General features: G+C 40.1%; 1 protein-coding gene across 1 annotated transcript; it reads left to right on the top strand.

Annotated features, from left to right (window-relative positions):
• Positions 1-8,882: 8,882 nt before the first annotated feature.
• LOC119766890 (translocation protein SEC62) lies at positions 8,883-25,584 on the top strand. Its single transcript, XM_038253240.1, has 4 exons — positions 8,883-9,101; positions 15,946-16,734; positions 16,800-17,059; positions 24,351-25,584. The coding sequence occupies exons 1-4, from the start codon at positions 9,066-9,068 to the stop codon at positions 24,445-24,447; spliced, it is 1,182 nt and encodes a 393-aa protein (XP_038109168.1). The 5' UTR covers positions 8,883-9,065; the 3' UTR covers positions 24,448-25,584.
• Positions 25,585-27,099: the final 1,515 nt, after the last annotated feature.

The following is a 27,099-nucleotide window of genomic DNA, read 5'->3' as shown; positions in this document are numbered from 1 at the left end:
TTATGTAAATGATATAGCGATTTTTTTAGTGTTTATATTTTTACCTGATAAAAAATTGATAACTTAAGCCATAGTATTACAGCACGGCTAGTACCCCAACAAAAAATTGTACTATAAAAACAAATTGTTTTTAAAAACTTTTAAAAGACACATTTCTTTTGAGTTTCATAATTTCAATAGATATTTGTTGAGGAATATTTTTTGATCTTCAATTGTTTTTGAATATACCTCGGAATATACTAAATATGTGTGTTAAATAACAGGTAAATTTAATTGGCAAATAATAAATTATACCTTTAACGGTGCTACCAATTTGTATTTTTATATGAACCAAAAAAATGTTATCTGTTGAAATTAAAATTCTTAAATTTTTAAATTCTTAAATTCTTCGTTTTCGTTTCGTTTTCGTTTTACGGAGCAAGGTGGGGGACGCGGCCTCAAGTCAGTCCAAGTCCGGTTTCTTGTGGAAAAAAGGGTAGTGGCCGAACTAGTATTGCATACCAAATGAACACCACCGGAAGATATAGGGGATCGGGAGGGGAAGGTGAAAGAAAATTAGTGTAGATGTGAGTAGTAAGAACTTGGATGACTTAAGCAGTTACGTTAATCTAACTTTAAAACTGAATATAGGAAATCTAAAATTATGATTCAATCAAAAACTCAATTGAGATTTATACAAAGGGAACCTATGATGTATTTCAAATCTAAAGGTAATCAAAGAAATTAACTGGAAAATGAAAGATGAAAACTAACTTGTCAAGGGCATTTTTTCTGGACCCCGTCCTGTCGCGTCCGTCAGTAGTCTTGTCGTACACTGCAACTAACTTTAATTTAACTAATCATTTATGTTCAATTATTCATTTCAGAAAAAACTAACTAACTTGAAACAACAACCTCAACTAAACTGTCTGAAAGTAACTTGAATCTCAAATCCCCGAAATTTTAATTACAAAGCCAAATATTTCTTTGCCTATTTTTAAAACCTGTCTTGCTGCTTCCAAAAACAATAAACATTAATAAAACGTTCATATTTTACAAGTTGAACACTCGTTGTTAATACGACTATTTCGTGCCTTCTATTTCATTAGGGCACACAAGCTCTGCAAACAAGAGTGTATCCCTATCATATATCTTATGTAATTTGAGTGAAAGAGACACAATCCTGTTCACACCTGTGTGTCCTTTTGAAATGTTAGGCTCTATTTGATCGTCAAAACTCCAGTAGATCCTCGATTCGCAACAATGATCGATACAACCATAATCCGAAAACCGTTAGTTCAACAGATTAACGAATTTTGTCCGATATCATTTCATTATTGATTGATCGAGACTCTGTGGATTTTTTGACAATTCAGAATGGTTAGTATACCACTTCAATTGAAATCAGAAATTCTGATAGCATTACTAAACTGGCTTACACATAACTGAAGTCTGGAATTATTAAACAACCTAGAAAAAGATACAAAAAAACTAACTATTCCTCCCCATTTTCAAACAGTTTTAAACCTGTTTCTAACAGATTTTACGAACAAGAATATTGAGACTCGAATAAAAAATTTCAATATCTTGTAATTTTACATATTATAAAAGCTGTGATTTCTATCAACACAAGTATATAAATATAAAATAAATGTGTGATATATATCAACATCGGAAACCATCTTGGCAAATAGCCCTGAAACGACGGCAACGTGTGGTTCCATCTCCAGGGAAATTTTTAAATTCTTAAATTCTTGAACTTTTAATTTATACGCCATCTTGAATCATAATAAACACACATTTTTTAAGGCATATTTTAGGTTAGAAACTCAAATTTAGAGGATTTAGAGAATGAAAATTTTGACTGTTCCTATTTTATTTATTTTTTAACATTAATCATTTTGATTTAAATATTTTTTTAAATTTTACTTGTATTTGAAATTATAATTTCTTTAAGTTTTTGACATAGGACTATGTCTCTACTTACTATATTGGGGGGCCAGTTCAGAAATTCGATCCAAAGCGTCACTTTTAAGCGTTAAAAAAGGGGACATTTTGAACGCTTATATCTTTTTTCCCTGTGAATCAATCCAGACGGTTGGACCACCAATCGAAAGAGGAAGACTTCAGCTATTGTTTAACTACATAGATAGTCTGACTAAACATAGTTAAAGCACTTAAAACATGCAATCAAAATGAGTAATTTTTCAGTACAAATCGGACAGATGACCAATCAGAGCGAGCGTATGCATTCGAGACCGCGCCCCTTTTGTGCCGTTCTCCGGCTGTGCCGCTATTTAAGCAGAAAATTTCGCAAAAACAAGTCACTTTGGAACGAGCACTCGAACTGTGCACGTCGGGCCGGCGCGGAGCAGCAGCAGCAGCGGCCAATAGAAGAAGAGGACCAGCAACCAGAAGGAAGAACCACCGGCAGCAGAAGGAGGAAATTCGAGCGAAGCGGACGGCGTGGAAGTCGCTATGATGCGGCGGTTCTCATGAAAAATGGCCAATTCGACAGTGGTGGCCAAAACCAGGAGTGGCCGGTGGCCTCAAAGAAGGTTCCCCCGGGGCCTGGGGGGACATTTACAGAAACATACGAGTTGTGGCAATATGGATATCAAAATTCATGGTTTTTTATACTGAACATAATAATGGCCATTTCGACAGTAGTGGCCACAACCTGGAGTGGCCGGTGCCCTCAAAGAAGGTTCCCCCGGGGCGTGGGGGGACATTTACAGAAACATGCGAGTTGTGGCAATATGGGTATCAAAATTCATGGTTTTTGATACTGAACATAATAATGGCCATTTCGACCGTAGTGGCCACAACCTGGAGTGGCCGGTGCCCTCAAAGAAGGTTCCCCCGGGGCCTGGGGGGACATTTACAGAAACATACGAGTTGTGGCAATATGAGTATCAAAATTCATGGTTTTTGATACTGAACATAATAATGGCCATTTTGACAGTAGTGGCCACAACCTGGAGTGGCCGGTGCCCTCAAAGAAGGTTCCTCCGGGCCTGGGGGGACATTTACAGAAACATACGAGTTGTGGCAATATGGGTATCAAAATTCATGGTTTTATATACTGAACATAATAATGGCCATTTCGACAGTAGTGGCCACAACCTGGAGTGGCCGGTGCCCTCAAAGAAGGTTCCTCCGGGGCCTGGGGGGACATTTACAGAAACATACGAGTTGTGGCAATATGGGTATCAAAATTCATGGTTTTTGATACTGAACATAATAATGGCCATTTTGACAGTAGTGGCCACAACCTGGAGTGGCCGGTGCCCTCAAAGAAGGTTCCTCCGGGGCCTGGGGGGACATTTACAGAAACATACGAGTTGTGGCAATATGGGTATCAAAATTCATGGTTTTGATACTGAACATAATGGCCATTTCGACAGTAGTGGCCACAACCTGGAGTGGCCGGTGCCCTTAAAGCAGGTTCCCCCGGGGCCTGGGGGGACATTTACAGAAACATACGAGTTGTGGCAATATGGGTATCATAATTCATGGTTTTTGATACTGAACATAATAATGGCCATTTCGACAGTAGTGGCCACAACCTGGAGTGGCCGGTGCCCTCAAAGAAGGTTCCTCCGGGGCCTGGGGGGACATTTACAGAAACATACGAGTTGTGGCAATATGAGTATCAAAATTCATGGTTTTTGATACTGAACATAATAATGGCCATTTCGACCGTAGTGGCCACAACCTGGAGTGGCCGGTGCCCTCAAAGAAGGTTCCCCCGGGGCCTGGGGGGACATTTACAGAAACATACGAGTTGTGGCAATATGAGTATCAAAATTCATGGTTTTTGATACTGAACATAATAATGGCCATTTTGACAGTAGTGGCCACAACCTGGAGTGGCCGGTGCCCTCAAAGAAGGTTCCTCCGGGCCTGGGGGGACATTTACAGAAACATACGAGTTGTGGCAATATGGGTATCAAAATTCATGGTTTTATATACTGAACATAATAATGGCCATTTCGACAGTAGTGGCCACAACCTGGAGTGGCCGGTGCCCTCAAAGAAGGTTCCTCCGGGGCCTGGGGGGACATTTACAGAAACATACGAGTTGTGGCAATATGGGTATCAAAATTCATGGTTTTTGATACTGAACATAATAATGGCCATTTTGACAGTAGTGGCCACAACCTGGAGTGGCCGGTGCCCTCAAAGAAGGTTCCTCCGGGGCCTGGGGGGACATTTACAGAAACATACGAGTTGTGGCAATATGGGTATCATAATTCATGGTTTTTGATACTGAACATAATAATGGCCATTTCGACAGTAGTGGCCACAACCTGGAGTGGCCGGTGCCCTCAAAGAAGGTTCCTCCGGGGCCTGGGGGGACATTAACAGAAACATACGAGTTGTGGCAATATGGGTATCAAAATTCATGGTTTTTGATACTGAACATAATAATGGCCATTTTGACAGTAGTGGCCACAACCTGGAGCGGCCGGTGCCCTCAAAGAAGGTTCCTCCGGGGCCCGGAGGACTTTTTACAGAACCATACGAGTTGTGGCAATATGGATATCAAAATTCATGGTTTTTGATACTGAACATGAAAATTGACATTTCGACCGTAGTGGCCACAACCTGGAGTTGCCGGTGCCCTCATAGAAGGTTCACCTTGGGAGAACATTTATGACAATTTTGCCGACAAATCTATGAAACAAAATAAAAAAATCTTATTTCAGATTTCACTAGCAATCCAAAAACACATTCAAATTGTTTGGTCCTATGTCTTTCGGTTATGTCTCTGACATACCATCTTGAACTTTTTTTACTTCACAAATATCTGATTTAATGTTTTTTTTTAAGTTTTCATATTTTTAAGTATGGATTTCTTAATTTCCAGATTGCTAAATCAATTTTTGAGTTTGTGATCATTTTTATTATTTGTCAATTTTACTTCGTCACCGTTGTTCTTTCATGTAACATCCAGTCATAATTTATTTATGTTATCCTGAATAATCTTTTATACATTCTGCTATTAAACATGTACTTATGGTTCTATATAAAAACTTTGTTTGTCTTTTTTATCATATTTATTAAACGTACCTGCCACTCTCATTTGAAAAATTGTTTACCTAATGTAAAATTTTTAGATTATTTCTAATATATAACTTCTACCTAAGCATAATTAATTTCTAGTTACTTAATAAATAATACATCTTTGGTTTTTTAAATAAAACGTGTGCTGCATACAACAATAATATCCCAGTTCTAGAGGTAAACTTCTTTCAATTACTTTTTTTGCCAACCATTTTTTTTAATATTTTGAAATAATAAAAAAAAAGAATACCCAATTTGAGTAAATCCACTCAACTGTGTACAATGTTGCAGAAAAAGTACTGGAACGCGCTACCCAGGCAAATTTTTTGCCGTTTCTCTCCTTGCAGAACTTCTGCAAAAGAGAGAGATGAAGAGAGCGAGCTGAAAAGTACGGGAACGTGCTGCAAAAAAGTGACTTATGCTGGCTGCAGAATTCTGCAGAAGCTGCAGAAATTCTGCAATTCTGCAAGTACGGGAATAGACCTAATGTTGCGTGTTCTTTTCGTGACCCCCCCAAGAAAAGTTGACAGTTCGGTATGAGCGCGATTCACGGTGTGCGCGCTTGAGGTTCTTTCGAGGAAAAAATAAAAAGATTAAAAATATTCAAAAGTTAAAATTAAATCGGAATTAAATAGATTCAAAATGTTTATTCAAAAACTTTTAACAACAATTATGAACAAAATTAAGAAATCAATAATTGAAAATTTCTTTAAAAAAAAAAAACAAAAAAAATAGAAATTCTTAAATTCTGAAACTAGAAAAACTAAAATTAAAAAAAAAAATAATTATGAAATAAGGAAATCAAAAAATATGTAATCATGAAATAAGGAAATCAAAAAATCAGGAAATTAGGAAACCAGGGAATTAGGAAATTTGGAAATTATGATATTAGCAAATTAGTAAAATATAGAAAATAAGAATATTAGGAAATTATGGTATAGGGAAACAAGGAAATTAAGAAACTAGGAAATTAGGAAATTAAGAAATTAGGAAATTAGGAAATTAATTTGAAAGGAAATTAGGATGTTAGGAAGTTGAGAAATTTGGAAATGAGGAAATTAGGAAGTTAGGAAATTTGGAAATCAAGAATTTTTTTAAATTAGGAAACTAGGAAATTAGGAAGTTAGGAAATTAAATTAGGAAATTGGGATATTAGGAAGTGTGGAAGTTAGGAAATTTGGAAATTAGGATATCAGGAAACCAGGAAATTTGGAAATTAAGAAGTTAGGAAATTAAGAAGTTAGGAAATTAGGAAACCAGTAAATAAGGAGTTTAGGAAGTTAGGAAGTTAAGAAATTTGGAAATATGTAAATTAGGAAATTGTACAATTCTAAAACTCTAAAATTCTTTAATCCTTTAATCCTTAAATTCTAAAATTCCTAAATTCTTAAATTCTTAAATTCTAAAATTTTTAAAATTTCCAAACTCTTAATTTTTTTAAATTTTGGAAGAAATAGAGTTTTGGATTGTTATAATTTCGAGGTTTTCGGAAATTTGTATTTACGAATTTCTATATTTTCAAACTTTTTGAATTCAGACTTGTACATTCGTTTCGAATTTTAACATTTTTGAGCTATTGAATTTATAAAAACTTAATTATTATAATTATTATTCAATTCTGCATTTTTTTATTTCGAATTTCCAAATTTCTGATTTTTGTTAAAATTTTCTTTATTATTTTTTAAAAAATGTTATTTGAAATTTCTGAAATGTTTGTTTTTGATATTTTTGAATTTGTTGTTTGGTTTCATTTCAAAATTTCAGATTATTATTGTATTTTTAGTAAAAACATAGATATTTGTATGATTATTGTCAAGTTTAATTTCACTCCGATTTACTTCATTTTGGACCCGCGAGTGTGGATCAATCGGACTGCGCAGTGGACTCATAATCCAGAGGTAGCTGTTTGGTACAAGCAATTAATAGTTGGTGACACGAAGGCCGACATCTATAAAGACAACTTCTTTTTTTTATAACTCCATTTCGACCAAAAAAACTAAATCTGCCCTTTTAATTTCAATATTCTGCTTTTTAAGATTCGGCGGGAATTTTAAATATTCTTATACCCAATAAAAATTATTACAACGTTTGTAATTATCAGTTGCATTCAAAATGGAAAAATTACAATTCTTTGATTTTTTCATCAAAACATATTACAAACAAGCACCGCGCGAAGAAACGTCAAACGCCAAGTCAAACGCAATCTTTCCGTTTCTGTTACTTTTCAGCTGCGTATCGCTTAAGAAAAATCTTTTCGTGACCCTTTCCTTGACCGTTTCTTGGGCGTTTTTTTATATGGAGTTTTGCGTTCCTTCCGATCAGCATACCAGCCTTTATGGCAGTTTCAAAAACACTTAAAAAGCAAAAACGGGAAATTTGGTTTATTCGACCTTTTTTTTTAAAAAAACTTTGGATTTGTTCTTAGACTGGTTGCAACGCGAAGTTTTATAATTGTTTCAAATTGCGAGCAGTTTTAAATTTTTAGAACTGGCGGAAATGAAACTAGAACACGGTGCTCGCAACGCGCTGATCTAAATGTTGTTTCAAAAAAATGCTTTTAATTGTGTGCGTATGATTATCAACACAGCATCATAGTGTGTGTGTAAGAATACGTGGATATCTCTATATATCTGATTTTTTTTTGAAACTGAGTTCTATTCCAGTTCCAAATCGTCTCACGTTTGAAACAAACTCGTCGAGCAGTTTTATTCCGGTTTCAAAATACTGCTCGAAAAATAAAACTGCAACTCCGCGTTGCGGGTGGTCTGTTTCAGTTCTATTTGAAAAATGAAACAGCTAGAACAAAGTAGAGCCGCGTTGCAACCACCCTGTTAGACTGAAGTCCCGCGGTCGTGCGATTCGAAGCGTTATCTACTCGAAATCGATCTTGTCCTGCCATTTTCGAGCGTTTATCCTGCGTTTGATCGGCGTACAGAAAACTAGGTAGGCGGTGATAAAATTTATGACAGATCATTGATTTTCACTAAGTGGAGCCTTTAACAGTTTGTCTTTTCACCAAATTTATTAAATTTTATTTAAAATGATACTAGTGGGAACAAGTCAAACAAAAATGTTTTTCCCTGGACGGAATCCGGCCGCGGTGGACAAATTGATCTCTCCGTAGGAACCACCAGGGAACTTTAATCGGCGTGGATTCGGCCATCATCAGGGATAAGCAGCTGTCAGTCAATTAGGTGATGCGGTGGAGAAAGAGGTAAATTCTTTATTTGCTTGTTTTTCTTCTTTTCATATTTTCTTAAATTACCCTTTCTCTTAGACAAAGACAAAAATAGAACATGCCAGAGCTGCTTCTTTGGATCAAAACAGGCTTTCAAGAACTCATCGAAGACAAAAATACATCAATTATCGATATTTATAAAGAAAAAAAAAGTCATTCGCAATAAAGTTTCCTTTTTATGTATTAAATTATTAAATTAACCCCTAAATCCAAAACGTGAGCGTCCGACAGTGGCAGGACATTCTAAATAACAAAGTCGCCGGAAAACGGCCCGACAACGGCCCGTCAACGTCGATTTTCTCAAACGTCGATTTCGGCGATCGTCGGACAAAGTGTTGCAAATAGGCACGAAAAGGGCCCGAATTCCGTCGGACAAACCGTCGGAATTCGGGCCGTTTTGTCGAGCCGTCGGACGGATTTCGGGCCGTTGTCGGCCCCGTCCGTCAGTCAGGGCAGTCTTAGGACGTTGAGGTACCTCGTCGAGATATTATCAGCTTCACCGTTTCCTACCCCTCCCGAACCGGTTCAGCGTCAAACGTCAAACGGCCGATTTGTTGGCAAAACATCATCAGGAGAGAGAGCAAAGCAACTCGCGGAAAGGAAGAAGACCACTGGAGGTGGGCTAGCTGTCATCATCGTTTTTACCTGCGACTCGCATTTGCGACGGTGGCCGATTTTAAATACGCGTAGTAATTCTGCGCCCGCAAAAAGCAAACAAATCGCCGCGCCAGCTGGACACCTTATCACCGAAGCCGGAAGTCCGTAAACCCTACACCCGATGGCGGATAAAAAACGCTCCAAGAAGCGCAAAGATGTAAGTTTGTCTGAGCTCAGCAGCTTTCGCCTGCGAAGAAATGGGGTTGATAAGAATCTCACGTTCGTTTTCAAGAAAATTAGGTGAAAGTTTTGCTGTTTTGTCGTCGTCTTCGTCGATTAGATGACGTGTGGTTTGTTTAGCCTGCAAAGTTCCGAGGAAGGTTCCTCCCATGGCAAACTTGAGGCCGGGTCGCAAGGACCGCTGGTTTGATAACAAAAGTGGCCTCCTTTGATGTGTCCTGGCTGTACGCGCAGTGGGAGTGATGGGCGGAGTTTTTCAAGTTCATAACGGGAAAGAGAGTGTGTTGCTGCTGTGAGTGAGTGAGTGAAAAAGGGACACGCAAGCACGACGGCAGTGTGAAAGTGACGACAACGCAAAACTGGGAGAAAGCAGGCAGGCACAGAATTGATGACGACAGCGTCTGGCAGGGGTGCCAGATTGCTGGAGGAGAGGGTTGATGATCAGCTGGGACGAATAACAAAATTTCAATACCCCTAACTCAAGGCGTTTCCAAAAACACCCAAAAAGCAAAAACCGGAAATTTGGTTTATTGGTCCTTTTCAAAAAAAAAAAACTCCAGAAATTGTGTTTTGATTGAAATTATGTTTTGGGTTGGTGAAGATTTTGCCCATTTCTTTTGTAAAAAATGATATCGTTTGCAATCTGTTTGCTTGTGTGCTCAAGCGACAATATTTTTTTCATTTCATTTCTAGAGTTTTATGAGCAATTCCAGCTCAAATCGAGAATTTTGCTGATACTTTTGAACCCGACCCTCTCCGATTTCAATAAAACCTTGTAGTAAGTTATTTAAATATTTTTGTATTTTGTAATTGAAAAATTACTGCATCTCGAATCCGTTGCATCGTATCTAAAAGTGGTCAAAGACAAACTTTTAGGAAATTGGACGATCTTTCTGGAAGAAAATACACGTAAATCAAATTACACGCCACTTCTATAAGGCTTTCTAGTCAGAAATTTACCAACACATTCAAAGTATGTTTACATGACAGCTGGACGTTTGTTTGCATCAGGTTTCCTATCTCTTTCTAGCAAAAATTTTTGTCAGGCGACTTCTAGCTGGTTTTTTTGACTGACTGCCCGATATGTCAGCCAACATAGTTCGCAGGGCTGTGACAGCTACAGCTCGATCATTGTTTGCATCAGGACACTGTGACGAGGAGTTCGTCATTTTTGAGTTAAATTATATTTTTTTCACTGGGCCTAGAAAGCCTTATTAGAATTTTCAATTTTAATGTTTTAAAGTTAAATTTTAAGGTGATGTAACAATGTTTTGCTCAAATTTTTTAAGGAAATACAATTTTTTAAATTGCTTGCATTCTTTTAAAACTATAGATCAACTTCAGTTCTCTTAGTAAAAAAATGGGTACACATTTTTACGGAATCCGGTTGTTGACAAATCGACGCCAACATTTCAAAAAGCATCATGTACAAACCATGCGTTTTGAGAAAAACGCATTTGAATGTTTAGCATCCATTTTCAATTCCCATTTTAATATAAAAGCAAAATAATTTGTTCTAATAATAACAAACGATGAAAAACTTTGCTTTCATTGATACTTGATCATCCAAATTCCATAAAACATTATTTCCGTCGTTTTATTTAAGAAAAACAAACATAACTTCTTTTGAAATCACCAACGTCTATATCACCCTGCTGTCATTGAGGGGGACGCTTTGTTATGATTCGTTTTTCTTCGCCGAATGTACATGGCGCTTTGTTCATGATGCTTTTTTTTCGTCACGAGGTTTATGTAGTCTTTTGTTTGACAGGTTGACAGGGCTATATAAACAGGGACTGCTGATGGTAGAGATTTTGTTTATGTTACTTTATTTAAAATCATATTTAAACAGACTTTACTGAAGTAACTTTTGCTCATTTTTGGTGGAGAGGTAGCTTATTAGGAGTACTTTTAGAATATGCAATAACCCAGAAAGTGTCAAAATGTACATGATGCCTTTTGAAATGTTACCGTCAAAATCGGTTAAACGTCTGTCAAAATTCAGAATGAACAAAAATTTAACGAAATTCTTTAGTAACATGAACAACAAGGAACTTCATTACAGAATTTCGGTAACATTTTACCAAATTCGGTACTATTCAGTTTACCGAAATGTTCAGCAGTTGAAAAATCGGTAAAATTGTCCGTATTCGGTAAAAAAATAAAAACTCTGGACATATTGCTGAGTCCTACTCTTGTTTATTCATTATTTTATAGTAACAATGTGTGTGTGTGTGTGTGTGTGTGTGGTCCAATCCAATACTCGTTAACTAATAAGTCTATGTGCCGAATGCTGATACAACTTATCTCAGTCCCGGGTATTAGGTGGTGATAGCCCTCGCGCTGCTTCCAACGACCCATTTCAGAATGACAGAGCTCCTTGCGGTCCAATTCCGAGGTCGTTGGGCATTGTTCGACCCCGCCTAAACATAGAAGCAAGCATCTGAAGGAAACTCGATCTATATTTAGACTTCCAATCCCGTCAGGCAAATCAGGGATCAGCGCGTATTTAATATGAGAAGATAACATTTTTCAACACTACGGATCAATTCAAAGCTAGAGTGTTAACCTGCTGATGGCTGATTGCTTAGCGTCCCAGACCACCAATTCAAAGGTGTGAGTTCGAATCCCATCTGATTCATTTTCGTTTTTGTTCATATTCAAAGTTCAAATTCCTGATTCCAAATTTCAAAGGTACCGACCGGGATTTGATCCCTGAACCTTCTGCTTGTGAGGCAGAAGCCGTAACCATTAAGCCACGGAGCCGGTTTCATTATTTTATTGGCTGGTATGCTGATCGGAAGGAACGCAAAACTCCATATGAAAAAATGCCCAAGAAACGGTCAAGGAAAGGGTCACGAAAAGATTTTTCTTAAGCGGTACGCAGCTGAAAAGTAACAGAAACGGAAACTTTTGTACATGTAGGACCTCCTACATTTGAAATCACTGAATAGCGAAAGCTACAATATTTCATGAATAAATGAAAGTTGCTAGTATTTAAAATTGAGGTGAAAAGTCATCGTTTGTGATTGGACACTCAATAATATTTTAACTGAATGAATGTACATGGAAAAGAAAATTTGAATAAATATAAATTTAATAAAAAAAAAACAGAAACGGAAAGATTGCGTTTGACGTTTCTTCGCGCGGTGCTTATTTGTAATATGTTTTGATGAAAAAATCAAAGAATTGTTATTTTCCATTTTGAATGCGACTGATAATTACAAACGTTTTAATAATTTTGTATTGGGTATCAAAATATTTTAATTTCCCGCCGAATCTTGAAAAGCAAAATATTAAAATTAAAAGGGCAGATTTAATTTTTTTGGTCGAAATGGAGTAAAAAAAATAAGTTGTCTATATAGATGTCGGCCATCGTGTCACCAACTATTTATTGCTAGTACCAAAGAGCTACCTCTGGATTATGAGTCCCCTGCGCTGCCCGATTGATCCACACTCGCGGGTCCAAAATGAAGTAAATCGGAGTGAAATTAAACTTGACAATAATCATACAAATATCTATGTTTTTACTAAAAAATACAATAATAATCTGAAATTTTGAAATCAAACCAAACAACAAATTCAAAAATATGAAAAACAAACAAATTTCAAATAACATTTTTTTTAAATAATAAGGCCGATGCAAATATTTAAAAAAGTTTTTGTCCCTCGGCCCTGGCCGAGGTCAAGGGAGGGGCAAAAAAATAAAAAAATATAAAAATTTAAATAACAAGCCATAGTCTTCACATTTAAATGAAAAAAGTGTTTTAAAATGCATTTTACACTAGTTCAGTTGTTTTGCAATCTCTAGTTTTCAAAAAATCTAGGATCTGACAAAAATAAAAATTGTATCGTAAAAAAAGATTTTACATCGAAAATTTTCAAAAAAAATTAAGATTTTTTAATAAACCCAAACATGCTAAAAATGATTTTAAACGCAGAAGAATGTATTTTAATTTGATTTCAGCTGGTTGCACTTGAATTTTCATTGAAATTTTGAAATTTATTGTAAAAATATTTTTTTTGCCCCCTGATTTTTCGGGCCAATTTTGAAGGGGGTGACAAAAACTTTTAAAAATATTTGTACCAGCCTAAAGAAAATTTCATCAAAAATCTGAAATTTGGAAATTCAAAATTAAAAAAAAAACAGATTTGAATAATAATTATAATATTAAAGTTTTTATAAATTCAATAGCTCAAAAATTTTAAAATTCGAAACGAATGTACAAGTCTGAATTCAAAAAGTTTGAAAATATAGAAATTCGTAAATACAAATTTCCGAAAACCTCGAAATTATAACAATCAAAAACTCTATTTCTTCCAAATTTTAAAAAAATTAAGAGTTTGTAAATTCAAAAAAATTAAGAATTTTAGAATTTATGAATTTAAAAATATAAGAATATAAGAATTCAAGAATTTAAGAATTTAAGAATATAAGAATTTAAGGATTCAAGAATTTAAGAATTTAAGTATTTAAGAATCATTTGGCAAACAAGGCTGGTAGTTTTATAATTTCCAAATTTACTAATTTCCTGATTTCCTAGTTTTCGAATATCCTTATTTCCTAATTTACATATTTCCAAATTTCTTAACTTCCTAACTTCCTAAACTCCTAATTTGAGCATGAGCATGAGCATGAGAGACCACCCATGGTTGTCCTTCTCCGTTGCTGAACAGGACCGTAATATCCTATCAATACAACCGGTCATACGCTTCAACGATCTAATGGTGTTTCCCTTATCAACAGCACATATGAATGCGCTGAAAAGATAAAACATCAAGATCATCAAAACTAGATCTGGAGCAAATAGGTAACAGTCGTTGGCCACCAACGGCGCCCGCCATGTCAGTTTGTAGATCTCGGGGGATTGGGACGGGAATGTTAGTTAGCACAGGTTGCTATCAAGGGTGGGTTCTATACGATATCCACACCCCCACGTGTGCCGGAAAACTACTTCTACTTGGGATTTTGTTAGTGGGTAAAGGTAATGGCCAGGATTCATCATAGAGGATGATGATGCGGCCCAATAATCAATAAATTTTGTTTAATAGTGTGATGGATTATGAATTCTCAAGGCAAACAGTCGGATGATGCGGATGAGACTATTCCCGGTTATTTGGTGTTGATTTAGAATAAATGATTCAATCTTAGACAGCCGGCTGTGGAAAGATAAAACCAAATAATATTCGAAAAAGCGAAAACGCGAAACCGCTCGGATAGAAAAACAAACACAATCGGGGGGACAACAAGACGGAAACGGCAACGAAAATCTTGCGTGATGACCGCGACCCGCACCGTTCAACTTCACGAACGCAACTGTCAAACTCCGCGAAACCGCCCGGGTAGAAAAACAAACGCAATAGGGGGACAACCACTTCCTAACTTCCTAAACTCCTAATTTCCTAATTTACTTATTTCCTAATTTACTAATTTCCTAACTTCCTAATTTCCTGATTTCATAATTTCCTCACTTCTTAATTTCCAAATTTCCTAGTTTCCTGATATCCTAATTTCCCAATTTCCTAACTTCCACACTTCCTAATATCCTAATTTCCTAACTTCCTAGTTTCTTAATTTAAAAATTTCCTGATTTCCTAACTTCCTAATTTCCTTATTTCCAAATTTCTTAACTTCCTAACATCCTAATTTCCTTTTATATTAATTTCCTAATTTCTTAATTTCCTTGTTTCCTTATATCATAATTTTCTTATTTTCTATATTTTACTAATTTGCTAATATCATAATTTCCAAATTTCCTAATTCCCTGGTTTCCTAATTTCCGTTCACGAAAAGAACACGCAACATTTCTTGACCGCGTTCCTTCCGATCAGCATACCGCACTTATAGTAACAATAGCTCTAAAACAAATTATTATTATTATTTTTTTCCTTTGGGCTGACAGGCTAAGACCACGGTTGGTCAATCTCGCCAAACGAATTTTTACGATAACACACAGCTAAAATGAACACAAAAACTTTTATGTAGGGGAAATTCTAGTATGTTTGGCAGGTTAAGCACTCGCTCCTAACTCCATCCAATTTGCTGATTTTCTCTATTTTAACAACTAATTTTGCTAAACTTTTGATAGAAACTTGCTTGCTCACTTATTATTGAGCTATTTATCACTCGATTTCAGTTGAAAACGCTTTTAATCAGCTGTAATTGAATGCCAAAGCGCTGATATGGCAACATTAGAGGAACGCTGGAATTAGATGCTGTTCCCTGCAAATTCTGTAATTTAATTACAGTAGTTGTTCGGTAACTGGGCGCTGTTTAACTGGGCTGCTTTTTAACTGGGCGCTCGATAACTGGGCCGTAGCCCAGTTAAAAAGCAGTCAAACGTCAAAAAACCAAAACAAACCGAAATGACCGAGGGGTTAATGGATGCAAAAGTGATTTTCAATGAATACAAAAACTTTTTTCAAACATTTATTTAATTTCAAGTCAGAATTGAAGAAGTATGAAAAGTAAGCATTATAAATAATTTGAGTAACTTTTATTATAATATTTCATGTGGAAAATATTATGCATCGGTGATCCCCTCGTAATTTTTCGTTCAGCCCAGTTAGCGAGCAGCATTCGGTGACTGGGCTACGTTCTCAGCCCAGTTACCGAACAAATACTGTATTCACCAATAAAACCGAATACAATTGAATTGAATTGAATTGACGGCTTAATAATACTCCTCAAGGGTGTTTTCCTCTAGGCGAACTGGAACAAAATTACACTTTAGGTTGAACAACTAAATTTTAAAATTCGCGGATGATTTTGTAAGTCACAGCGTTTATGGCCTCAACTTATCCAACCTTTTTTCCCCCAGGAATACACCGGCCCGGGCGAGCAGGAGATCGAGAAGGCCACCAAGGACGAGCTGAAGGTGGCCAAGTGGCTCAAATCGAACGTCCCGACGAAGAAGACCAAGTTTCTGAATCACAACGTGGAGTACTTTTCGGCGGTGCGCGCCATCGACGCGCTGCTCGCGTCCAAGTTTGCCCAAGGCGACAACTGTCTGTTTCCGCACCGGCAGGCCGTAATCGACTTTATGGACGAAATGCTGCACCACAAGCTGTTTCACCGGGCACGGAAGGTCGCGGTGAGTGAGCAGGAGTTGCGCGGCAAGAGCAAGAAGGGCAGCGAGAAGGAAAAGGACCAGCCGAAGGGCGCTAAGGACGACAAGACGACGGACGGGGGCGAGAGTAGCCATGCCGAGGGCAAGGGAGGTGCCGCCGCCGACAAGGACAAGGAGAAACGCAAGCGCAAGATCCGGCTCGAGATGCACCCGGAGCAGCTGTTTGTGGACGGACACGAGGCGTACGTTTGGCTCTACGACCCGATCCCGATGCACTACTGGATCTTTGGGGCGTTGCTCGTGGTCGGTGCCATCGTGATCTGTCTGTTTCCGCTGTGGCCACCGCTGCTGCGGAAGGGAGTCTACTATCTCAGTATAGCGGCCGCCGGCTTCCTGGTGTTTATCCTCGGGTTGGCCGTGCTGCGGTTCGTCATCTTCTGTCTGGTTTGGATCGTGACCGGTGGCAAGCATCACTTCTGGCTGCTGCCGAATTTGACCGAGGACGTGGGCTTCTTCGCCTCGTTCTGGCCGTTGTATGATGTAAGCAAGAAAAAGAAGCTAGATTCTTCAGAACAACTTCTTCTAATCAATCTCATTTCTTCCAGCACGAATACAAGGACGGCAGCACGGACAAGGACAAGGGCAAGAAGAAGAAAAAGCAAAAGCGCGACAAGGACAGCGACGCCGAGGACGAGGGCGCGACGACGAACGTTCCGGCCAAGATTGACGAGGGCAAAGAGGAAGACAAGGCCAAGATCGCCGCCGACGCGGAAAGCAAGCTGCGCAACCGACGAACGGGCAAGGGAAAGGTCGAGGAACCGGCCAGCGATGAGCAGGAGGAGGAAGACGACGAGAACGACAAAAAGTGAGTAACTGTTTTTAAATTATGTTTAAGTTGCATGCAATAAAGACATACGTACTAAAGTTGACGAAAGACTCGTAAAGACTAGGAAGGGGAAATCCGCTTAAAAACTTTATTCGTTCGAACGTACCTGTTTGTACAGCTTCAACTACATCACTTGAAGAACGACTGCAAGTAGGCCAGCGTAGTCAGATGATTGTTGGTGTTCTTCTCGATCGATACCTCAATGTCCTTGTTCTCCTTCAGCGCGATTTTCGTACGAGCCGCATCTAATCCCGCGTACGTCACCTTCTGTTGTCCTCCCTCGACCAACCTTTGAGTCTTCAAATGTTCATCGAGAACAATCAGCTCGTAGCTTCCCCTGTTGTCCTTCCGGGCGGTTCTTCCCCGGATCTGCGTTTCTTCCTTCACGTCCAGCGAAAAAAAGCTCTGGATCACGTGCACGCCGCCGTTTTTCTCCACCGCAACGCTCGACTTGTAGTCCACTCCACGGCCCATTCCTCGCGTGGCCAGCGTTACCGTTTTAGCGACACCCGCTTCGCTGATCAAGTGTTCATGCTTGTCTTGCTCAGTATTCTCGGTGAGGACCTGCAGACGATCAAACTGGCCGCAGTACTGCGCGCGAAAATCCTCCAGCAGCGTGTCGTCGTAGAAGAAGATGATCGCAGCACGATTCGCTCCGACTGCGGCGTGGGCTTGGGTGAAGATTTTGCCCGTCCAAAGTGGCTTGGTGGCCATGTGGGTGAAGTTTTCTTCGAGGTTGAAATGGAGATTTGAGCACCCGAAGAACGACGGCATGATCGATGATCGGTTGATGTTGTACAGTCGGTCGATGGCCGCTTTTTCGTACTGGTTCAACGCCGCTAGCGTTCCGGTGACTCCCAGGATGAGCGGGTAGGCCTTCGGCAGCGTGGCGTAAGACAGAGAACCGCAATCAATGTTCAGGTAGCCATAGTTGTCACCACCGCTTACGAAAGGAATGTAATTTTCCTTCTTTAGGCGGAAGTAGTTGAAAACTGAAAGGTATTCCGTAAGAGTATCACTCTGATACTTTTCCTTTACTCTGCACGTAATCGCACCTTCATTGTTGATTTTGTAGTCTTCATACAACGACGGAGCGGTGGCGATCGAAATGGCATTCGTTATCATCGTCTCAAGATGCTCTGTGAAAAGTCGTTTGTTTGTGAACAGCTGACGTACGTAGTTCTCGCCATTGAGGATCAGTAGTTCATAGCTTGTTGGTTGGTTCAAAAACTCGTCAAATGTTGCCTTACGTACAAATCGCGGTGATGAAATGAAGATTTGGATTTGTTCCTTCACCTGCTCAACGTCAACCATACCACGATTGTTCACTAGATTCCATATTTCTGCCTGGATCGCACACAATCCGGGTACAACAGGAATAGTGATTGGGCAGTATTCCGTTCCGTAGTATTCCTTGGTGAAGAAAACGTCCACTTCGTCCATGAGAAGAACCGAGTTGTCCTGTACTTGCGCTTTGGGTTTCTCCGGTCGCGTATTTCCTGGTTCCGGTAGTATTAAGTCATCCACAAACTTTCGAAGGCACATCCTGTTACCATTGACTTCCGGAGCTATCATTGCGTTGGCCATTTCACGATATGTGTTGTACTTAACAGCATCTTCAATCTCCAAGATGTCGTACAAGTCAGCAAAATCCTTAGCGTCCCGTTTCACCAAGTAGTGGTTGTAACAGACCAGCTGCACCTGATGACCCGTCAGAGCCAAGACCGCCGCGATCAGTGCCAGGACCAGCGACTTTCCTTGACCGGTGAGAACCTGCGCCAGGTGCTTGGACACGCCCTTCTCTCCGCAATCCGCTCCGAGCAGCCTCAGCACGCACAAAATCTGGATGCAGTGAGGCTTGAAGTACTTTCCAGTGCTGGAGACATCCGCAGACACCATGGTGGACCATACGGCGGCCACACCGGCGAGGATCTTCGGCATCTCCGTCCGTTTGAACTCGGCGGTCCACTCTTTGAACAGAACCGGCTGGACAGACTCCAGCAATGGCTTGGTCAGAACGGCAACCTTGGCTTTAAAATCCTCCTCCGGAACTGTTTCTGCCATGTACGTCTCAAACTGGTCACTGTACTGCTCGTACGCTTGCTGGAGTTGTTCTGCGTTGTACCCGTTCTCGTCGTTCTGCTCGCCGTACATCCTCAACGCCTCAGCGACGCTCATTTCGTTCTGCTTTCGCATGTAACAGAACGACTCCTTGATCATTCCGACTCGTTTGACAAAGTCACTCAGCGATGGACAGGTCTCTACGACCTTGCAGAACGGGTTGATCCTTTCTTCTACGAACATGTCGAACGAAACGTATTCTTCCTGCTCGCGCAGATAGATCAGCGTGCTTCGGATCGACGAAATTAGAACGCTGCTGGACACGATCTGGTCTGACGGAGATAGGCATTTGTTGGACGTCCAGCGTTCGCGTTTAAGCTGAGTATGAATGCAGCCAAGCAGCGTGGAGATCACCTCGATGACGCAGTGCTTTGGACCAGCATTACCTGCTAGCAGAACAGGAGCAATCTGCTGGAATTCAACAGGCTTGACAACGTGGTACACCTGGTTCCTGGTACCATTCCACTTGTTGTCCACCGGCTTGATTAGTTTTAAATCAATCATTCCACTCATCGCTAGTTCCGGGATGGCCTTGATCAACCAATCAAAACACACGTCGTCCAGGTCGACGATAAAGTCGTTCAAGCACCGAAACAGGCTGATCACGTGTTCGGCGCCGACGTTCTTCCGCAAGGCAACGACCACAATCGCCAGCAGCGTCTTCTTTATCTGTTCCATTTCCCCGAGGGCATTCTTAGACGGAATGTTCTCGATGATGCTGCAACGATTCTTCCAGTAGCTGCTGAAAACGTCGATCAGATCGCGGAAAAACTTCGTCGACTCCGCTCCCAGCATCGTCCGGTTGATGACGTCCAGCTGAGCCTGCAGGATTTGCTTGTCCTCGTAGGATTGCGCCTTGTCCGAGCTGACGAAGAGGAAAATCTGCACGATGAACCGCCCAATGCTGTGCGTGATGACCCGAACCATCTCCATTTGCTCAAACGTGGCCACGCTGAGCAGCTGAACAAAGTTCTGCAAGATCTGCTCGAAAACGTCCAGAGCGTGGTCGTCATCCAGCAGAACGTGGTGAAGAACGTCGTCGAGCAGGCAGGACCAGACGTAGAACTCGTCCGAGATTCCCAGCGGGTTTTTCTTGGGTTCGCCGATCAGTCGTCGGAACAAACTGCCCAGCATCGATTCCTTGGTAGCGCCGCCCAGCAGTCGACGTGGCTTGTAGTCGAACGGCTTCCGATTGTCCCATGCCGGATCGAAATGCTTCAACAATCGAACCACGTAGAAGTACTCCTGCTGAAGACACTTGGTCAGACTCGTTTCAGACTTCCATCGGATCGCGGTCTTCATCGCATGCCAGCCTTTGCAATCGCTCAGCAGCAACTCTTCCGGATTGTGGTCGGTTTTACTGACGATCTCCAAAATCAACTCTTCCAGACTTCGACACAGCGAGAAATAGATCGGATTCACGACCGAAATGATCGCATCGCTGGGTTTCAAAGCATTCACGCGATTGATCCACCGCCCGGCAAGATCTTCCAATGGTTTCTGGAAGATTTCTCTGTTCAGCACCTGGTCCAGATCATGAAACACTTTCACGTCCGAAATATGCTCCGCTGAGGAACATCCTTCAACTGCTCTCGAAGGCAATGCGGAGCCATGTCCAGCAACGAGTTGGCGCGATTTTCCACAACTGCGGTGCAAAACTCCTTCAGCGTGGCCTTGAGCTCGTGGGTCGGGTTGGCAAATCGGACGTGGAATTGCCCCAGGAAGCGATTTCTGCGTTCCGTGACTTTCTCGATTCGATGTAGTTTGACGGCTTGTTCCTTCAGGATTGGTGGCGTGGCTGAGCTGTAGAAGAGCAGTTCACAGAAGTCAATGTAGTTGAGGTTGGGCGATTTTTGGACAACGGAAAAGAGCTGCATCGCGGTGGCGGGATCCGTCACTGCTCGTTTTTGGATGCGAGTGATCGTGGCCAACAGTTGGGCTCGTTCGCGGTCACGCGACGCCATCACCTCATCCACAAAGATCTGGCCAATGCGGAGTTGCCTAAAGAGTCAAGCATGTTTAGTCAGTAATAGTTCTAAGTGCTGGTGTTATAGTTTCTACCGGAAGAGTGCCGTTTTTGCTTGGGAAAAGTGGCCTGCACTCAGCACCGGAACCGCGTGCATCAGCTCAACCCTGGCCATGAAGCTGTCGTCAATGAGAAAGAGACAACCCTCGTTGTGCAGCCGGATTTCCATTCCGTCGTGGAAGATTCGCGCCGAAAATTTCAGCTGACTGACCTTCAACGGCAGCGTAGGTCCCAGCGAGATGAATTCCAGCCCGTTGGAGCTCTCAAACCGGACTCCACCGGTGGGGGTTCGTGTGAAGCTTTTCGGTACTTCGTGGACGATGGCCGGAACTGTAATTATATTGATAAATTTTTATTTGGGGCATTTACAACAAACTCTTTCCATCTTTTACCTTTGGTCTCGACTTTAGCAATGACCACCTCCGAAGTGTCTAGTTCCGTTCGCTGGTCCTCGTCAACATACAGCGCAATTCGCTCTTTCTCGCCGGAATCATTCTGCGTTTCCAACTCCTGCAAGATCTCAGTCTCCTCGTTCTGTTCAGCCAGCAGATCGTTTCTGACGGTCACTTCCGGATCGCTGGAACCGCTTCCGGCCGGGGCACCAAGCCCATCGGGGGCCGCCTCCAGTACCTCGATCGATTCACCGTCACTCAGCAGTTTGAAGTCGTCCTCCGAGGAGGTGGCTTGGCCAGCGGTTGATTGCTTGGCCAGCGATGCGATCGCTTCCAGGGCGGAATCGTCATGGTTCTGCTCGTCCGGTTTCTTGGAGGGGGCATCAAGATTTGGTGCCATATCCTGGTCGAAGCGAATGGACTTACTTTACTTGAAAAGTTGTACGAGATTCAACTGGGTTGAGGACAAACCTTGTTTTAAATTTTGGGAAATTCCGGAATAATCACGGGCCTCTCGCACATCCGAAGCAAATTACGTCCGCATTTCAACTGATTCAAGTTTGTTTTCGCGGGACGCTTCCAAAAAGTAACGGTAGTAACGGAGGATGCGCTGTCAGCATGACAGTCTCGTTTTATTATAACGATCCCAAGACCCCGAGCAAAAAGTTACCCTCTGAGAAATGTAACGGAGCTCCGACCCAGTCAAATCAATCCGAATTTTGAAACGGAATCTAATTAGAATCGTATACAAATTCCGTTTCAAACGCAACAACCGATTCGAACACAGAACCGGTTGTTGCGTTTGACACGGAATTTGTATACGATTCTAATTAGATTCCGTTTCAGAGCTCGGATTGAGTTAACTGGGGATCAGACTGATGCCCAGTTAACTCAATCGGAATTATGAAACGGAATTCAATTCGAATCGTTTACGCATTCCGTTTCAAACGCAACAACCGGTATGTACACAGAATCGGGTTCTTACGTAAACGATTCGATTTGATTTCCGTTTCAGAATTCCGAACTGGGTGGTATCGAGAAATTAAAAGTGCAACATGGAGTTAAACTTTCTGTCAAGCTTCTGTGAAGTTTATCATGACCTTGACCATGACAGTTGCGAAAGTTTAACTCCATGTCACCGGCTCACATCTCTCTTTTTAATTTCTCGATATAATTGGGTCCTAAAATGAAGCTTAGATTGCTGATATTATTGTTAACAGCGATAAAGCTTATTTTTCTGAGTAAAATTACCCTTTGTACGACCACAAAAAGTTTAAAATGGTTTTTTAAATCAATTTTTGAAAAATTAACCTCGTGGTCCTTCTTGACAGAAAAGCTCCTACTTGACATCTCGTTCCAAGGGGACCATAGTTGATCCATCGAAAAAATGTTGTCTTGTCAAATTTTTTGTTTGCATTAAAATGAAAAAAGTGATCAGAAATGGTTTTTAATCGTTTTTTTTACCGTTGTACATTAAAATTGACATAGGGCTTTAGTACCCAATTCAATCGGTCTGTCCTGCTCGTTCCTAGTGTAAACATACACTGACGTGATCAGGACAGACTGTTTGGTTACACTTCGGCTTTGGCCCATTTACATTGTTTTGCTTGAAATAAGCAGCTGGAAGCCTTATTCTTCCACTTTCATTTCATTTCATTTATTGGATTGTTTTGGCAAAAACATCAGTGCAGTAATTATCCTAAGCTGAGATATGGGGTACCTTTCAACAGCTGACTAATTCAAACGGTGTTAGAGTTTACTGGTACACGGGAGAAAATTTGAGCAGGGGAAGGAAAAAGTTACAAAATAACCTTCGAAATTGCTAATAGATAGGGGATAGTTAGAGCAAAGGAGGTATTTCTTATTCTAATATCACATCAAAGGGACATCCGCTGCAGCACAGGATTAGCTGAGGTGGCACACCCCATCCAAAACTTTGGAAGCACTCGTAGAAGCCAATCGTCAATCAGCTCCATCTTCGCCATCCTGTGGACGTCGTCAGTCGGGTGGAAGGGATCCAGGTTTAACACCATTTCTTCCACTTTCATTTTTGATCGCGTTTTCGGTTTACACCTAAACAATCTTGAAACTATTTATACTCTCTTTCCATCATTCTCATTCTCTTGGCGGCATCGAGCCAAAATTATCGTATGATTAGAAATAAAAGTTTTTTTTGCAAGAAAAATAATATTTTTCCGACTGAATAAAAAATTTGCGAGAATTATTGCTGATGTCGGAGAAGTGATTAAAAACCAAAATGTTAATCCATAACTTTTCTATAAATTGAACACATTTGACGACCGTTTCCAATGACCATGAGAAGATGCCAGAAAATCCAGCTACGAGCTAAATCCACAATATCGAGAAATGAAACTTTCGCAAGTGTCATGGAAAACTTCACAACAGCTTGAATGAAGAAAGAAAATTTAACTCCATTTTACACTTCTTTATACGAACATTGGCACTAACCTACATCTCTTGTAGATGTTTCTACTTCGTAGATATGTCTCTGAAAGGTATCATTCCTGGTCGGCCATGTTTGTTTTAGAGAAACATTCAAATCTTAAGAAAGAAGCATTTTACATATCGTGATTATTTTTTCATTTCAATTTACTATTTCTGAACCCTGAATTCAGTACCATCATTGATAGTCATTGTCCCAAGAGCGAATGACACCATCTACGAGCATAACATGACCATTAATTGTAAAACGTGTTTTCCCCCCTTTCAGTACCCCCTCGGAGAGCGAGTCGGAGGGATCCCAGCGGTCGTCAACAGGAAAAGATTTCGAGATCTTGGAGCACGATGAGGTGGAAAACTCGTCGTAAAGTGACGACGATCAGAAAGTTGTATACAACAATAAACACACAGATTAAAAAGCAAACATTTATAAACTGCACACAATAGGTGAACATGAAAAGCAAATCTGAATGCTGTAAACAGTTTTTCACCTAGCCACTATTTTTTCTTCGTATTTTATAATTTATTTGTATTGTTTATTTAGCTGCAACAAATTGATAACAAATAAAAAATTAAAATACTATATTTTCTGTTTTATTTATTAAGTTTATTACAAAACGGCTATCAATCAGAGCAGACCTACAGCTATTAGATTAGAAGGTTCCATTGAAGTATCGTACATCAACAAACCTATTAGCCAATATAGACTCAAACAAGCTTCTGAACATCTAAACAGAAAAATACAAACAATTGTGCATGCAATCCTGGATCACATCAATAACAGAGCAAATAACTATAAACTTTGATAAACCTAGTACACTCAAACCCCGATGGTTTGACACCAACTGTTGTCAAACGAACGGGGTCACTTTTTAGTTTGACACCCCTTTTACACGGAGTTCACACACACTACCAAACGTTTGTTTAGATAGTGTGCGTGAGCGCCGTGTAAAAAGTGACAGTTCGTCACTTTTTAGTTTGACATTGACCAACCAACGGGGTACAAACTAAAAAAGTGTCAAACGAAAAAGTGACCAACCACCGGGGGTTGAGTGTAACTGTGAAACCACTTTGGACTTCGAACATTAAAAAAAGCAAACCACATAAATAAAATCTAAACGTTGAACTAAGCAAAAAGATTGTACATTTGAAGAACAGATGTTAACATATTTAGCAGAAAACTGTAAGCAAATTGCATTAAACGAAACCGATTCCTGCAAATAGATAAATTTTAGGTGAACCTCTACAAAAAAAGAAACAATTAAAAAACAAACAAAGGTTAAATTCCATCCTTCATTCATGTTGGGACTATTTTATCCGGAATGGTTCAAGTATGAGGGAAAGGGGAAAAGATTTCGAAAGAGAGAGAGAGGGGCGTTAATGAATACAAAACGGACAGCAATGAGTTTATACATCCTTCCTTGGTAGAAGGAAGCATTTTTGTCTCAATTGGGTACAAGAACAATAAAGATCTTGTAGTTGGAAGTTGATATATACTTAAATAAGCTATTAGCGGCAAGTTTACTGATTTCAACTTGGTTATCACACTCCCAGGGTTGTTATATAAATTTATTATTTTTATTTCTCTTTCTTATTTAAGAGGTATTCGATGCTAGATTTGTAACGGTTTAACCAATACCTAACTTTTGATTTTCTTATCGTGAAATTAAAAGTGCAACATGGAGTTCAACTTTCTGTCAAGCTGCTGTGAAGTTCTCCATGACACTTGCGAAAGTTTCACTCAATTTTACCGGCTCACATCTCTCTTTTTTTTAATTTCTCGATAGGGTCCTAAAGCCCCAAGGGGAAAACCACTCAGCTCATTTCCCTAGAGTACACTCAACCCCCGGTGGTTGGTCACTTTTTCGTTTGACACTTTTTTAGTTTGTACCCCGTTGGTTGGTCAAAGTCAAACTAAAAAGTGACGAACTGTCACTTTTTACACGGCGCTCACGCACACTATCAAAACAAACGTTTGGTAGTGTGTGTGAACTCCGTGTAAAAGGGGTGTCAAACTAAAACGTGACCCCGTTCGTTTGACAACAGTTGGTGTCAAACCATCGGGGTTTGAGTGTAGTCTGTGCCCTAAATTTGCCCAAACGTGCCCGATGAGCCCTGAGGCTAAGAAAAAAAAAACAGGTCGGTACATAATACGTGGTTTATGTACGAAGAATATATAATATAAAAGTTCTGATTTTGAGTGTAGCAACCTCATTCTCTGAGTTACGTAATAAAAGAATGCTCCCTAACATTTCGGAGCAAAAGGTATCGAGAAATTAAAAAGAGAGATGTGAGCCGGTAACATGGAGTGAAATTTTCGCAGCTGTCATGGAAAGCTTCACAGCAGCTTTACAGAAAGTTTAACTCCATGTTGCGCTTTTAATTTCTCGATAGAGTCACAGACAACAGACGTAGCGGCTAGAACAAAATAATTTAAAAATCTTGTGTAAAAACATGGCTGCCGCATCCTGCTAATCTACTAGCGCCATCTGTTAGCCTACTGCCACTCTCTAAAGCAGCCATGATAGTTTTCTGAGAAGGTGTGTTTGAAAATGCATCACCCAGAAATATATAAACAATATATTATTTCAATTTTTCGAAAAAACATGTAAATACTCGTGTAAATAGGTAAATATTATGTTTTTATGCTATAGTAAATCTACTTAAATAATTAATCAACGCGATTTACGAGCATATGGATGTATTTTTTTCCATTTAATTATCGATAATAAAAAAGAGTCTAGCCTGATGCTTTTTTAAACACAGCACCCAAGGCCGCGCTTGAGGCTGTCAAATTCTTGCTGGTTATGTTTATAAACAAAACTAAAAGAAGAGAGCGAAAAGGAGAAGGAACGAAACGAAGTTGACTTTATAGCTGTCGGCCACCATTGCTAGTACCAACCACTAGTGTCTTCCTTTTTATCTGCAAGGACTTCGCCGCCCTGGGCTCCTAAGTGTATGAAAGGAGAAGGAGAAGGAGACCCGGTGGAAATCGGGAGTATGGGCAAGCGTTTCTTAGA

The sequence above is a fragment of the Culex quinquefasciatus genome, chromosome 2 (assembly GCF_015732765.1).
Source record: "Culex quinquefasciatus strain JHB chromosome 2, VPISU_Cqui_1.0_pri_paternal, whole genome shotgun sequence".
NCBI classification, from domain to species: Eukaryota; Metazoa; Arthropoda; class Insecta; order Diptera; family Culicidae; genus Culex; species Culex quinquefasciatus.
Note: the sequence above shows the minus strand (reverse complement) of the source record. Positions and strands in the feature narration are given on the sequence as shown.

Excerpts from the sequence above, each read along its gene's own strand:
- LOC119766890 (XM_038253240.1), top strand. The coding sequence starts at position 9,066 with ATGGCGGATAAAAAACGCTCCAAGAAGCGCAAAGAT. Across the intron at positions 9,102-15,945 it reads GCTCCAAGAAGCGCAAAGAT|GAATACACCGGCCCGGGCGA; the intron begins GTAAGTTTGTCT and ends TTTTTCCCCCAG. Across the intron at positions 17,060-24,350 it reads GACGACGAGAACGACAAAAA|TACCCCCTCGGAGAGCGAGT; the intron begins GTGAGTAACTGT and ends CCCCCCTTTCAG.